This window comes from Pteronotus mesoamericanus, unplaced genomic scaffold (assembly GCF_021234165.1).
Source record: "Pteronotus mesoamericanus isolate MK-2021 breed Mesoamerican mustached bat unplaced genomic scaffold, CSHL_Meso_final contig_74, whole genome shotgun sequence".
NCBI lineage: Eukaryota > Metazoa > Chordata > Mammalia > Chiroptera > Mormoopidae > Pteronotus > Pteronotus mesoamericanus.
The window spans coordinates 24,646,632-24,659,301 of NW_026555247.1; the positions used below are offsets into that span (position 1 = coordinate 24,646,632).

Here is a 12,670-nt window from a genome sequence, read left to right on the forward strand (position 1 = left end):
TGAAGCCCTGTTTGAAAACTCTGGTTCATTTTTATCCCTTTCCTATTCGAATTCCTAGACCAGGAAAAATGCATGTGCCATTTTCTCTTTGACGACCTACAGCAAATATTGTCAGATCTGGCCTTTTCCATCAGGCCTGAAAGCAGCCTCAGGATGATCATCAGCCCAGTGCTCCTGGCCCCGAAGTCAGGGTGGGTAAGATGAAATCCTGTTGCTATAAAACTTGACACTACCCATATTTCATATATTTCTTCCTCTTCCCACATATAAATATATATGTCTATATGTATTTTTATCCTCAACTGAGAACATGCTTATTAATTTTAGAAAGAGGGAAGTGAGGGAGAGAGGAAGACAAACATCGATGTGAGAGAGAAACATCAATCAGTTGCTGCTCATATGCAGTCTAACCAGGGACCTAGGCATGTACCCTGACTAGGAATCGAACCCACAACCTTTTGAACTATGGGATGGTGCTCTAACCAACTGAGCCATACCAGCCAGGGCCTTCCCCATATATTTTTGTGAAATATTTTAAATGTGAGACCATAGCTTTTGGGGTTCATTTTGACTTGTGTTTTTCAATGTGTGGGCCATGGCCTATTAGGGAACCATAAATTGAGTCAATGGGTTAGGACCAGCAGTTTTTAATTAAATAGAATTGAATAAAATCATAGAGTAGTAACGTTTTCTTAAACTTTTGTTTTCTGAATGTGTGTACTGGGTGGCAGTGTAACATGTATTTCTTACTGAGGATTACATTTTTCACAACATGGACACCACTGATTTACAGCACCATCCCACTGTGTCCAGGGACCCTCGGACAGTCCAGCCTGGACAGTGGAAGCTTCAGCTGTTAGCCAACGCCTCCTGTACGGATGTATGGCAAGGCTACTTCATCCGCAGGAGAAAATGCATGAAAATGTATGAAAGCCCTAACCAGAGGAGGAACACAAAAACAAGGGATGTTCTGCAGCCCCTATCTCCTGCACGTCATCAGACTGTTGATGGCTGGCTCCTTTGTCAGCTCTGTTGAAGGAAGGAGGAAGCCAGCCTCCAGGGTCTGTCATGGGAAAGGAAAGCTGTAATGTGGTGTCCCCACTGGCAACCAGCTTGGGTACACCACAGTCCCTCCACTTCCACGTTTTCTGGAAACCTTCTGAGTAGCCCCGGTGCTCCCTCCTCTGGGTTCTCAGGGCACTCAGCTTCTGAATTTGCTGTTTGGTGTCTACCATGTGCTGTCTTCTCAGCTCTGCTACAAGCGCCTGTGGCTTCTCTGACCTCTTGGACCACTCTTGCACATACGCACACAGAAGAGGGAAGTTGTTCCCTCAAAGGAGGAAGCACAGTGACCAAAATCATGGAGCCTGCCAGTGGACAGACTCCTTTCTGTCTGCCCCTCCTGAGACGCACAGTGGGGCAGGGGTCCAGCTTCCCCTGGACCTTTGAATCAGTTCAAGGAGAGAGGCCTCGCCATCCAAGGCGGGTGCCAGTGTGAGCTTGGTGCTGCCTAATGTTCTCCTGAGTAGAAAATAAAGAGACTTGATTGAAGACACATTGGTATCTGTATCTCCAACGTATGACTCTGACTCACTGCCTGACAAACACAAGCAGTTCATTAGTTCAGGGCCTGGCAATGACCTGGATCTTAGGCCAAAAATCCCCCTAAAGCGCTCCCTCATCTGGGATCACACTGGACTGTTCCAGGTGAGTACGATTTCCACAAAACTAATGCACTCCATTAAGAATAGATTTAAGAAATCTTACTCATTAAAAAAAGAGAAGACGAAAATAGGAAAGAAAATCCTCTAAAGCATGCCAGTCCCCTCCCCCACTACTAAGCTCCGCTGACATCTGGAGGGCCCCAACCTCTCCCCACATCTTTGTCACTGTTCCCTGACCCCTAGAATCACACTCTGCCCCCCACTCACATGAGTCACGCTTGTTCTCATTTCCACTCTTGCTCTTCCCCCACAGATTTCTGGGTCCCCTCCACCTAGCAAATGCTTAAGGATCTCTTCTTCCATGAAGTTCTCACTGCCCCCTCTCCCCGCCCGCCGCCTTTTTTTGGCCAATCCTCCGCAATCCGTCTCCTATGAGGTCTCTCAGTGTCATGCATATCACACAACTGAATGTTTTATTATATTTTGTTTGTTGTTTCTTTCATAAATCTTATCTCTCCAACTGGTTTCTACAAAATGTGGACAGAGATATCATTTACATCTTGGAGAACATTCTGTAACCTACAGCAGAGGGTCTTATGAACCATTAAGAACAAGTAGTGAATTGTTCCTTGTTTGTGTGGAAGCATTTGGTCCTCCCCTCTGTCTTCAGAGGAAAACAGCTTGTACCTTTCTTTTAAAAAGTCTTCAAACTCTTTGCAGTTCTTGCGGCCATTGTTCAGGTGTTGGATGATGCTGTCATAGCCTATGGTGCTGAGGATATCCGGACTCTGATGAAAAAGAAATGACACTATGTCAGACCAGAAACAGGGCAGAGGGAAGCCCCAGAGTCCTGAAGAGATGGGGAAGCCAGCAGTTGGAAGGAAGTTCCTGAAACACTTTGCCTCTAGGACATACGTGACCAAAACAAACAAAATAGAAGAAGTAAGAATGCACATAGCTGTGGAAGAGTTTCTAAAATTATGAAACTGAAGGACCACAAAACAGGAAGGAAGTGACAGAAGATTGAGAGGCACATGAATGAGGGAGCTGGCAAGGCTTGAGGCCCTATCTAGGCTACCACCCATGTCCTAAGTCAGGTCAGGACCGGGAGCAGGAGAGCTTGACCCTAACATCCCTTCTTGTAGCCAATAAGCCCTGTGTGAGGGTCAAGGGTATTTTGCTGCAAAGGGCAAACAGCTGAGTCAGGAGCCAGGCCCCAGGACTGAGAGAGAAGGCCTGGCTTCCCATTGGGAAGCAGGAGGGGAGCCCAGCAGTGAGCATGCTCCACGTGGTCCCTGGCCCCAATGTGGGAGAAAGGAGTTTGTTTTTTAAGTTTGAAATGAGCAGTTTACTCCTATTTTATTCTCCTGGTACTCTGAGGTCGGAGGACACTGCTCCAGCTTTCCAAAGCATTAGTCCTAGATGCAGGACATTTTAAAACTCAGAGTCCCCTCAGCTCCCCAAACCAACAAATCAGGGACTGTAAACAATAGCCACTTAAGTGTCTCCTACTAAATAAGGTTGGCTCCTTGGTTTCTACCCCCAAACGCTTACGATAGGTTGCCTGATTCAGACTTCAGTCCCTTGGGGAGATTAGCTAGGCTGTCTCTGGGTGTGTCCAGGGACCTTTGAGCTTCCACACCCCCAAGCCCAGCCAAGGCACACCATCCCTTCCCAGCACCCAGTTAGCTGAGAGAGGTTAGCTTGGGGTGTAGGTGGTGTTCACCTGAAGATATCTCTCTAGCCAGCCCTGGACAGGCAGAAGCCAAATCCCTCTCTTCCATTTGCTGCCACTTGTCATGACCTGGCTGAGCAGACTTGTCCCAAAGAGACCCAGAAGGACCAAGGTCTGAGACTGATTTCAACACGGCAATCGGAATCTAAACTGGCCATAACTCACACTGCATTTTAACAAATGGATTATTATACTGACTTTTACACATGGACATATAGGTAAATCTAGGTTAGTAATACATTTAATTCCATGGGGTCTGGCTCTTGTTTGAGCATAGATTTAGGCATTGGGAGCCTAAAATACGATCTCCACCAAAGCTTCACTTCTCCATCCACCCCCTCCACACACCCACTCTTCTGTCTCCTCAGCCAGGTAGGCTTCTTACTGCCCCCGACATGCAGTGCCCAGGGGCAACTCTTAGGTGATGCTTATGTTATTCTCTCCTGAATCCAAATCCAGTCCCTCCACTTCCATGTTTTCTGGAAACCTTCTGAGTAGCCCCGGTGCTCCCTCCTCTGGGTTCTCAGGGCACCCAGCTTCTGAATTTGCTGTTTGGTGTCCACCATGTGCTGTCTTCTCAGCTCTGCTACAAGTGCCTGTGGCTTCTCTGACCTCTTGGACCACTCCTGCACATACGCACACACCACCCGCCACAAAAAAAAAAAAGAAATCCAGCTTCACTAAGGTAAAATTCTCTAGGATGAGAATGCCTATTGTGTTCCCGTGCACTCGAAGAGAACAATGAAAATAAAGACTCCCAAGTGAATGAATAGGTACAAAGAGTCAATATCAATGTTGGTTTATAGACATAAACGCTTCACTCTTCCCAAAGACACTTGGGTTGTCTGTTTTATGCTACTCATTTGGAAAAGGTGGTTTCCTCTTTTTAAATTAAGGGTGTGTAGACTCTTTAAGCTAGACGGGGAGTTTAGAGCTAGACCAGGGTTTCCTGCAAACAGAGAGGCATCAGTCTTAAGAAAAACCAGAATTGTAGCTTCAGAGGGCTGACTGCATTACAGAGGCAATTGAGAAAGGAAATCCCCAAGAGAAAAAAAAAAAAAAAAGAGTGCCCAAGGCCAAGTTCAAAGCTGTGGAGCATTTGGTTTGGAAATACCTTCCTATATTACTCGGAGAGCATGGGCCACGTAGGAAAGACCACAGCATGAGCCCCAAGATAGCATCACACATCTGCCGTCATGAGTGAGTGAGCCAAATCCACAACCCCAATATCCTTGATTAGGTAATAAGAGCCCTCTACACATTGTATCTGTATTTATTTACTTATAGTATTTTTTAATCCTCACCCGAAGACATTTTTTCATCGCTTTTAGAAAGGGAGAGGGAGAGCGAGAGACATCAATGGGTTGCCTTATTGTATGTGCCATGGCGTCCAGACCTGGGATCAAACCTGTAACCTGGGCATGTGCCCTGACTGGGAATGGAACCCATGATCTTTCAGTCTATGGAGCAATGCTCCAACCAGCTGAGCCACACCGGCCAGGGCTGCACATTATATCTTACGTCTCTTCCCTGCTTTCCCCACGTTGGTTTCTTCCCTGTTTTCTAAACAGGCAGTGTACATTTTTACCCCAGGACCTTTGTACATGTTTTTCCCACAGTTGGAATGGAATCTTCTCTTCATTTAAATCCAACCTCTGCTTCAGAGCCAGTTCAAATCCCATTCCTCTCTGAAGTCTTCCTCAAATAATTCACCCTTATAGTATCCTCTCCTTCTGAATGCCTCAAGTGTTTAATGCCTAATCATCTCATTTGGCTCTTATTATATACTATTTTGTGTTACTGTTGACATCTTTTTAAAAATTAGTTAACTTCTTAAAGAATATCTGAATTATGCATAACCTTTATCACCCACAGTAGCTTCTGCCTCAATGGTGCTTAAGGAATATCTGTTAATTGTATATCAACTACAGACAAGGAACTAAAGTGGTTATGAAGTCAGCATAAGATAGAGTTCTTGCAGTCAGGGAGCCTATCATTCATTTAGGGACCCAGTAAAAGACATGTATGTAAAACAAACATGTATGCACAAGGAAAACTAGAGACTAAAAGAGTATATAAGACTATATAGAGAAGATATACAACGAATGAGGTTGAAAAGAGAATGAGATGGGATCATCAGAAAAGAGAAGAAATAAGATGGCTAGGACTCACACCAGAAAATAATGACCTAAGCTTTCACTTCACATAGCTAGGAAATGAAGAACAAATTAAGTCTATGTTATGTAGACAGAAGGAAATAAAAATAGAGAAAAACAATAACATAGAAATGGACACACAATAGTGAATATAAATGAAACCAAAAGTCCTTTAAAAGTTTAATACAATTGATAAATCCATACCTAGGTTGACCACGAAACAATAGAGAAAAAAACCCACAAATTACCAGTGTCTTCAATCTGACAAAGAGCATCTACAAGAAACCTACAGTTAATAGCCTACTTAATGGTGAAGACTGAACATTTATTTCCTAACAAGGTGGAAATAAGGCAAGAAAAAGAAATAAAGGGCACATACATATATTGGAAGGGAAAGAGTAAAACTGCCTTTATTTGCAGTCAGCATGATTGTGTATACAGAAAATCCTAGGGAATTTACAAAAAAAATTACTAGAACTAATAAATAAATTTAACAATGTTTCAGGATACAAGGTCCATATTTTAAAAAATCAATTGTATTTCTACATACTAGTGGGAAGAAAATTAAACATCATTTACAATAGCATAAAAGATATAAAATATTCAGAAATAAATACTTAGGAGGTTATATAAGATTTCTTCATGAAAATTAGAAAGGATTGCTGAAAGAAATGAAAGAAGACCTCAATAAGGGTAGATATATATCATGATTATGGATTGAAAAAGTAAATATTAAAATGTCAATTTTCTCCAAATTGATCTATAGATTCAACATAATTCCATCAAAATTCCATAAGCCTTTTCTGTAGAAAACTTCAAGTTAGCCATAAATTTATGTGGAATTACAAAGAACTTAGAATAGGCAAAACAATTTTTTTAAAAAAAAGAACAAAGCTGGAGAATTCATACCATCTCACTTCAAAACATTGTATGAAGTTACTATAATCAAAATAGTATGGTACTGATCTGAGGGTAGACCTGTAGATCAATGGAGCATGATGCAATCCAAAAACAGACTCACTTATCAGCTGACTTTCAAGAAGGTACCAATACTATTCAATGAGGAAATGGCTTCTGCAAATGTTCCTGGGACAACTATATAAAACTTAGGGAGAAGACAGCCTCTCTTCATTCCTCACTCTATGCAAAAAATCAATTTGAGATGGATCATAGACTCAAATATAAAAAATATATAAAACTAAAATATAAAAATTTCAGAAGAAACCAATAGGAAAATGCCTTTAAGACTTGAGGTATTTCTTAGAGCGGACACAAAAATATGAACTCCAACAGAAAAAAAAAACTGAAAAATTGAACTTGATCAAAACTAAAAACCTCTGCTCATCAGAGGAATTATTCAGAAAATTAAATGGCAAGCCACAGCCTAGGGGAAAATATTCACAATACATATGTCAGTCAAAAGACTTGTACCCAGAATATTTAAATAATTCAACAAAAAAATAATAAATGTATAAGCAACCCAATAAAAACTGGGCTTAATACTTGAACTTCATAAACACTTCATGAAAAGATACCTCATGAAAGATATTCCTTTGGCCAAAAAGTTCATGAAACATTCCTCAACATCACAGGGAAATTCAAATTAAAGTCACAATGATACCTATTTCATGCCCACTAGAAGAGCTAAAATTAAAAAGTCAACATTGAATGTAGGCAAGGAGGTTGAACGATCAGAAATCTCACTCATTGCTAATGGGAGTATAAGACTGGTACAATCATTTTGAAAAATGGTGATCTCTCAGAAAGCTAAACATGCATGTACCCTATGACCTAAAGTTCTACTTATAAGCATTTACCCTGTGAAATTAAAACGTATGTCCACAAAAAAGACTTGTACAAGAGTGTTCATAGGAGTTTTATTCACAATAGCCAAAAACCGGAAACAAACCAAATGCTTAACAATTGATGAATGATAAATAATTTATGATTTATTTATACAATGGAATACTACTCAGCACTAAAAAGGCAAGAACTACTAACATGAAATAACATGAATGAAATAAAAAACATTATGCTAGTGAAAGATGCTAGACACAAAACGTATTTACTGTATGATCCCATTTATGTGAACTTGTAGGACAGGCAAGCAGTTGTAGGACTTATTTCTAAGTTAAAAGAAATAAAAACACTGAGTCAGGAAGGTAGGGCTGGAAAGGGACATTTGGGAACTTCCTGGAATATGGAAATGCATACACGCATGTGACCCACATTCCTATCAAGATCTTTCTATAGAGGTGTGGATTGTACAGATGTATGCAATTCACAGAACACACTGATCTGTGTATTTCATCTTCTATAAATTAGACCTCAAAAAATTACAGTACAACAAAAACGTTGATTAGGACTCAAAGAGGGGGAGGCTGTTACTGAAAGAATAAGAGAAGCTAAGCCTTGGAAACGGGTCTTAGAGTCCTAGGTGAGGCAGGATATGAGAAAGAAGGGGTGAGCAGATGCAAGCACCCAGCAAACCTCCCAAAGACCCAGAATGTAAGGTTTAATAATGTTCAAGTTATAAAGACATAAATAGCATTCAAGTTTTAATCAGGGATTTGTACTTTAACCATAAAGCCATTTATGATTTTTTAAGACAAAAAAATTTGGCAGATCCAGCAGTGAGCATATCTGTGCCACATCCAGCACATATGTGAGCCAAAGAATAATAAAAACAGCCTTGTCCTGAGCACGACAGCAGGCAGTGCAGAGCAGGTGGGGTGCGGGTTCAGAGAAGGGGGAAGGAAGTCTACATGAGCTGCCTGCCAGTTCTAACGTTCAAGGCTGGTTTCACCCATTCAGTCACATCGCGTTGACCCCTCCTTCATGCCCAGCCCCGAACATTGTGCCCCCTGTTGCCAAGGCCTCTGAGAACTTGTTTCCAGGCTCCTTTTCCACCACGTGGCCTCTGGGCACAAGGTGTGGAGGCAAAGGGGAAGGAAATAGTACCCGCAGACTCCATCAGAAGTCCAGGTGCTGCTGCAGAGCATTCCCACACCTGGTTCTGCGCTGCATCTCAGGGCCACACCACCACAATCTGTGCTATTCACAATTTCTCCAGAGGTGAGCTCCAAGGACTGCCTGGCCAGAAGCAGCTTAGTAAACATGCAGACCCTCTAGATCTCACCCCAGACCTGCTGAGTCTTGACCCTGGGGTAAGGAAATGTCCACTTTTTACAACCACCCCTCACCCCTGCCACAAGTGACTATAATGCCATTTGAGGAATGCTGCCACAGAAATCACAAAAGACAAAAGAGCAATCATGGTTCCTGCCTGGAGGAGGAGCTGGCTATAAGAAAGCAGAGTACATATGCATGGAACTACAGAACAGCAGAATGGAACTACGAGAGAATGACTATTAAGAAAGGACAAGGGAGAAGAGGACAGAGAAGATTCTCCATGGTTTGCATTTCATTTGAAAGCTTCCAATTCTTGGTAAAAAATAAAAAATGCAAATTGGCACCAATGCCTTTTGGGAACACAGAGCCCCACTAGAATGGAGAAGAGGCTGCTGATTTTGCATTTTAGACAAAGGCTGCATTTGTTTGATCCCTGGACATCTGATGCATAAGCGTGTTGCACATCTCATAAAAGTGCCACAGCATGCTCCCAAAACACAGTGAGACAGGAGTGATTTCCATGTTTTACAGCTGGAGAAAATAAGACACTAAAAAGAGAAGTTCTCCTCATCACTGCCTCCAACCACAATGGAAGAACTTTACCCTCCACTAATAATATATCCAAATTTCTGTTGTTTATTAAGCTATACGGCAACAATAGTCTTGGGATAAAGACTGAGGACTTCATTTTACCTCCTTATGCTCTTAACCTTCATCATTCTTTCCTACCCACTTTCCTACCTCTTTCATCCAACGATGTAAAACCAAATGGATCCATCTCCCCTTACCTGCAAATATGGATTAATTATTGTTAATTGATACTAACAATTGATACTAACAGTCTAATATACATTGAATAGTTGTATTCCAAACAACATATAAAGTATTTTACATGGAATATCTTATTTAATTCTTATAGCAATCCTATTGACATAGGTATCATTATTACCTTTATTTTATAGGACAGGAAACTAAGGATCAAAATCTGTATGCTGAGCCAGACTAAAGTCTGTATTCTTAAATCACTCAACCACACAACTTCTCTTATTGGAGGACAAGGACCATGCCTAACTTTTCCCCTGTAATTCAAGATAGGACACACCCAACCTTTAACCCCAGACTTGGTTTTGAGTCTCAATTCTGCCACCTCTGAGCTACGTGACTTTGAGCTAAGAGCTCAATCTTAGTGTTAAATTACTAGTCTGTAAAATAGGGATCACTGGAAAGATCAAATGAGATAATGTGCTTTGAGGTGGTCAGATGCTTCACAAACTTAAGCAATTAAGGAAGACACAATAGAATTTTTCAAGACCAGGTCACATAAACAAAAAAAACCCCATGTGTCTGGACCACGTAAATTTCTTTATTGAAGGCAGTGAAATAAATGTAGCCTGTTAGCTATTCAAAATCAAGTATGTAGTCATCTGAGGAAATGTGTCATAGATACCTCGGTAAGGGATATGGAAACTGCCAGCAGTGTTCTCAGCCATGTTTACTTGAACCTAAAATCAAACTCACTATAATGGTTGTGGGTTGGGAAAGCAAGAATGAAGCCCCACCCCAGGTCCCACTGGAGCCTTGTTCTGCAAGTCCACCGGTACCCCCTTACTGCCTACGGCCCTCACTGGGACACCCAGCTCTGTCTAACCTGGATCCACAGGACATTTTCACACATCTAATTGTCCCTCCTGTAAAGTCAGCAGGCCAACTAACAAAGCAACTGTACTCAACTGAAAATACGTTACGTGAAAGTAAAGCCCGAGAAAGTAACCTTGCGATACAAAAACTCCGTGTTAGGAAAACAAGGACTAGAAGGATGTGCATCAAAATGCTGAAGACAATTCTCTTCTTAGCACATTTCTGTATTTTCTAGATGTTCTAAATACATACTTTTATAACCTGAAGTCTTTCTCCCTACCTCCACCCCTTAACAATGGCAAACTGAAGTCTCTCCTTTCTCTATCTTCTGTTCCCAAGTGCCACTAAAATCACAAATGATCCATAGAAACAATGGAACGTAGGGGGGAGCTGGAGATTTGGAGGAATTTCTGTGATAGAAAAAGCAGACGGGGCTAGAGGGAGAGAGATCGGAAGCCAGTACTCCAACTCACACAAAACAGAGAAGAAATCCCACAAACTTTCCCAAGAGAGCCCAGAAAACCCGAGCTCCAATCAGCAGGGGCTGAAACTGAGGCAGCACGCAGCGATCAGGAGGGCATTTGTAGGACACCGGGAACCTGGCCAGCGCCCTGCCCGCTCCCGGTGGAAAGGACAGCTGATTCTGACATTTGGGCCAAAGCCGCAGCGGGTAAGGATTCCACCCTGCAGCAGGCTGCTAGCAAGGACACAAAGACCGGAACTGTCCCTAGGCACCACCAAACCTTCCACAGTGAAAAAATTAAAAAAAGGAAAGAAAAAAGGGTCTGCACAGTTCTCAAGCCCTGTAAATGCCCTTCACCTCCAGGGTTACAGCTTTCCCACCTTCCCACTCTAGACAGAGGCAAAAAATATCAGAAGCTGTCATTATTTCTAGATGATACTCAGGAAATAAGAGATATTATGTGAAAATCTAGGGACGAAATTAAATAATTTTTAAAAGCGAAAGCTTTCTTATATGTCAACAATAACCACTTAAAAATATAACTTGAAATTTAAAATCCTACTCACTGTGCCAACAAAATATATAAAATACCTTTTAATGAGCCTTTTAAAAATAAAACTATAAAACATTATCAAAAATACAAAGATATATTCTAGTCCAAGATGGAAAAATCCAATGTCCCCAAATAAATCTATGAAGCTAAAATAATTTCATCAAAATCAAAATCCGAATACAGTTTTTAAAAATTTAATTTCATTCTAAAGCCCACTGAGAAAAATAGGCAAATGAAAATAGCCCATAAAATGTTCAAAATAAATGAGTGAGGGCTTACCCTACTATATAAAAAAGAGTCAAGCAATCAAAAATTTGCAAAGTATGCTACTGACATGGATAATTGATAATCAAGTAAATAAAATACAAACAACTTTCCAGAAATGGCCTTATATACATATGGAGATTTAATATATAATAATAGAAGCATATGAAACCAGAAATCAAAGGATGGCTTATTCAAGAAATGTTATTGTGACAATGACTCCATTTTGCCAAAAGTTAAATATAGAGCCCTTTCTAACATCATACTCTAAAATATCTCTGAGGAATTAAATGTCTAAACATGGAAATTATAAACATGTAAGAAGAAATAAAGAATGTATATATATGAAAATATATATATGAGTATATATTTAAAGATTTTATTTATTTATTTTTAAAGAGAGGAGAAGAAAGGGAGAGTGGGAAAGAAATGTCAATGTGAGAGAGAAACATCGATAGGTTGCCTGTCTTTTGTGCCCCCACTGGAACCAAACCCGCAGCCCAGACATGGGCCCTGACCAGGAATCAAACCAGCGACATTTTGCTTTGCAGGATGATGCCCAACTTCAGTCAGGACTATACATATATTTTATTTTTTAATTAAGGTAAAAATTTTTTCTAAGTATGACTCCAAACTTAGAAGACTTAAAAGAAAAGACTAACAGATTAAGCAGCTTATTCTGAAAATACAGTTTAACAAAATTAACCCCATTTGAGATAGAAAGCTTAAACAGGCCAATGCCCACAGAGAAGCAGAGAAAGTAATCAGGAGCAGAAAAAGCAAGAACTAGATTTTTTTTCACAGAAGTGTGAAATTCTACCAAAACTTCAGGACAAAAAAAAAAAGCATTCCTAAGTCCATAAACTTCTTGGAAATGAAAGACAATGTCCTAATTCATTTTATAAAGCAAGTATAACATAATACTTAAATTTGATACAAAAAAGAAAGAGACCAGTATCACTTAAGAATATTAATCAAAAAGTGCCACATGAAACATTAGCGAAAAAAATCTAAACCACATTAAGAAGAGAATACGTGGTGACTAAGTGGGATTTATTCCAGGAA

General features: G+C 40.6%; 1 protein-coding gene across 2 annotated transcripts in view; it reads right to left on the reverse strand.

Moving 5' to 3' along the window:
• The window catches only part of PSTPIP2 (proline-serine-threonine phosphatase interacting protein 2), a 64,411-nt gene that overhangs the window by 28,336 nt on the left and 23,405 nt on the right, over positions 1-12,670 (reverse strand). For both annotated transcript variants that reach the window (XM_054583588.1, XM_054583587.1), the window contains exon 2: positions 2,352-2,452. In XM_054583588.1, coding sequence (XP_054439563.1) covers positions 2,352-2,452 — 101 coding nt within the window. The remainder of the gene's footprint in view (positions 1-2,351; positions 2,453-12,670) is intronic.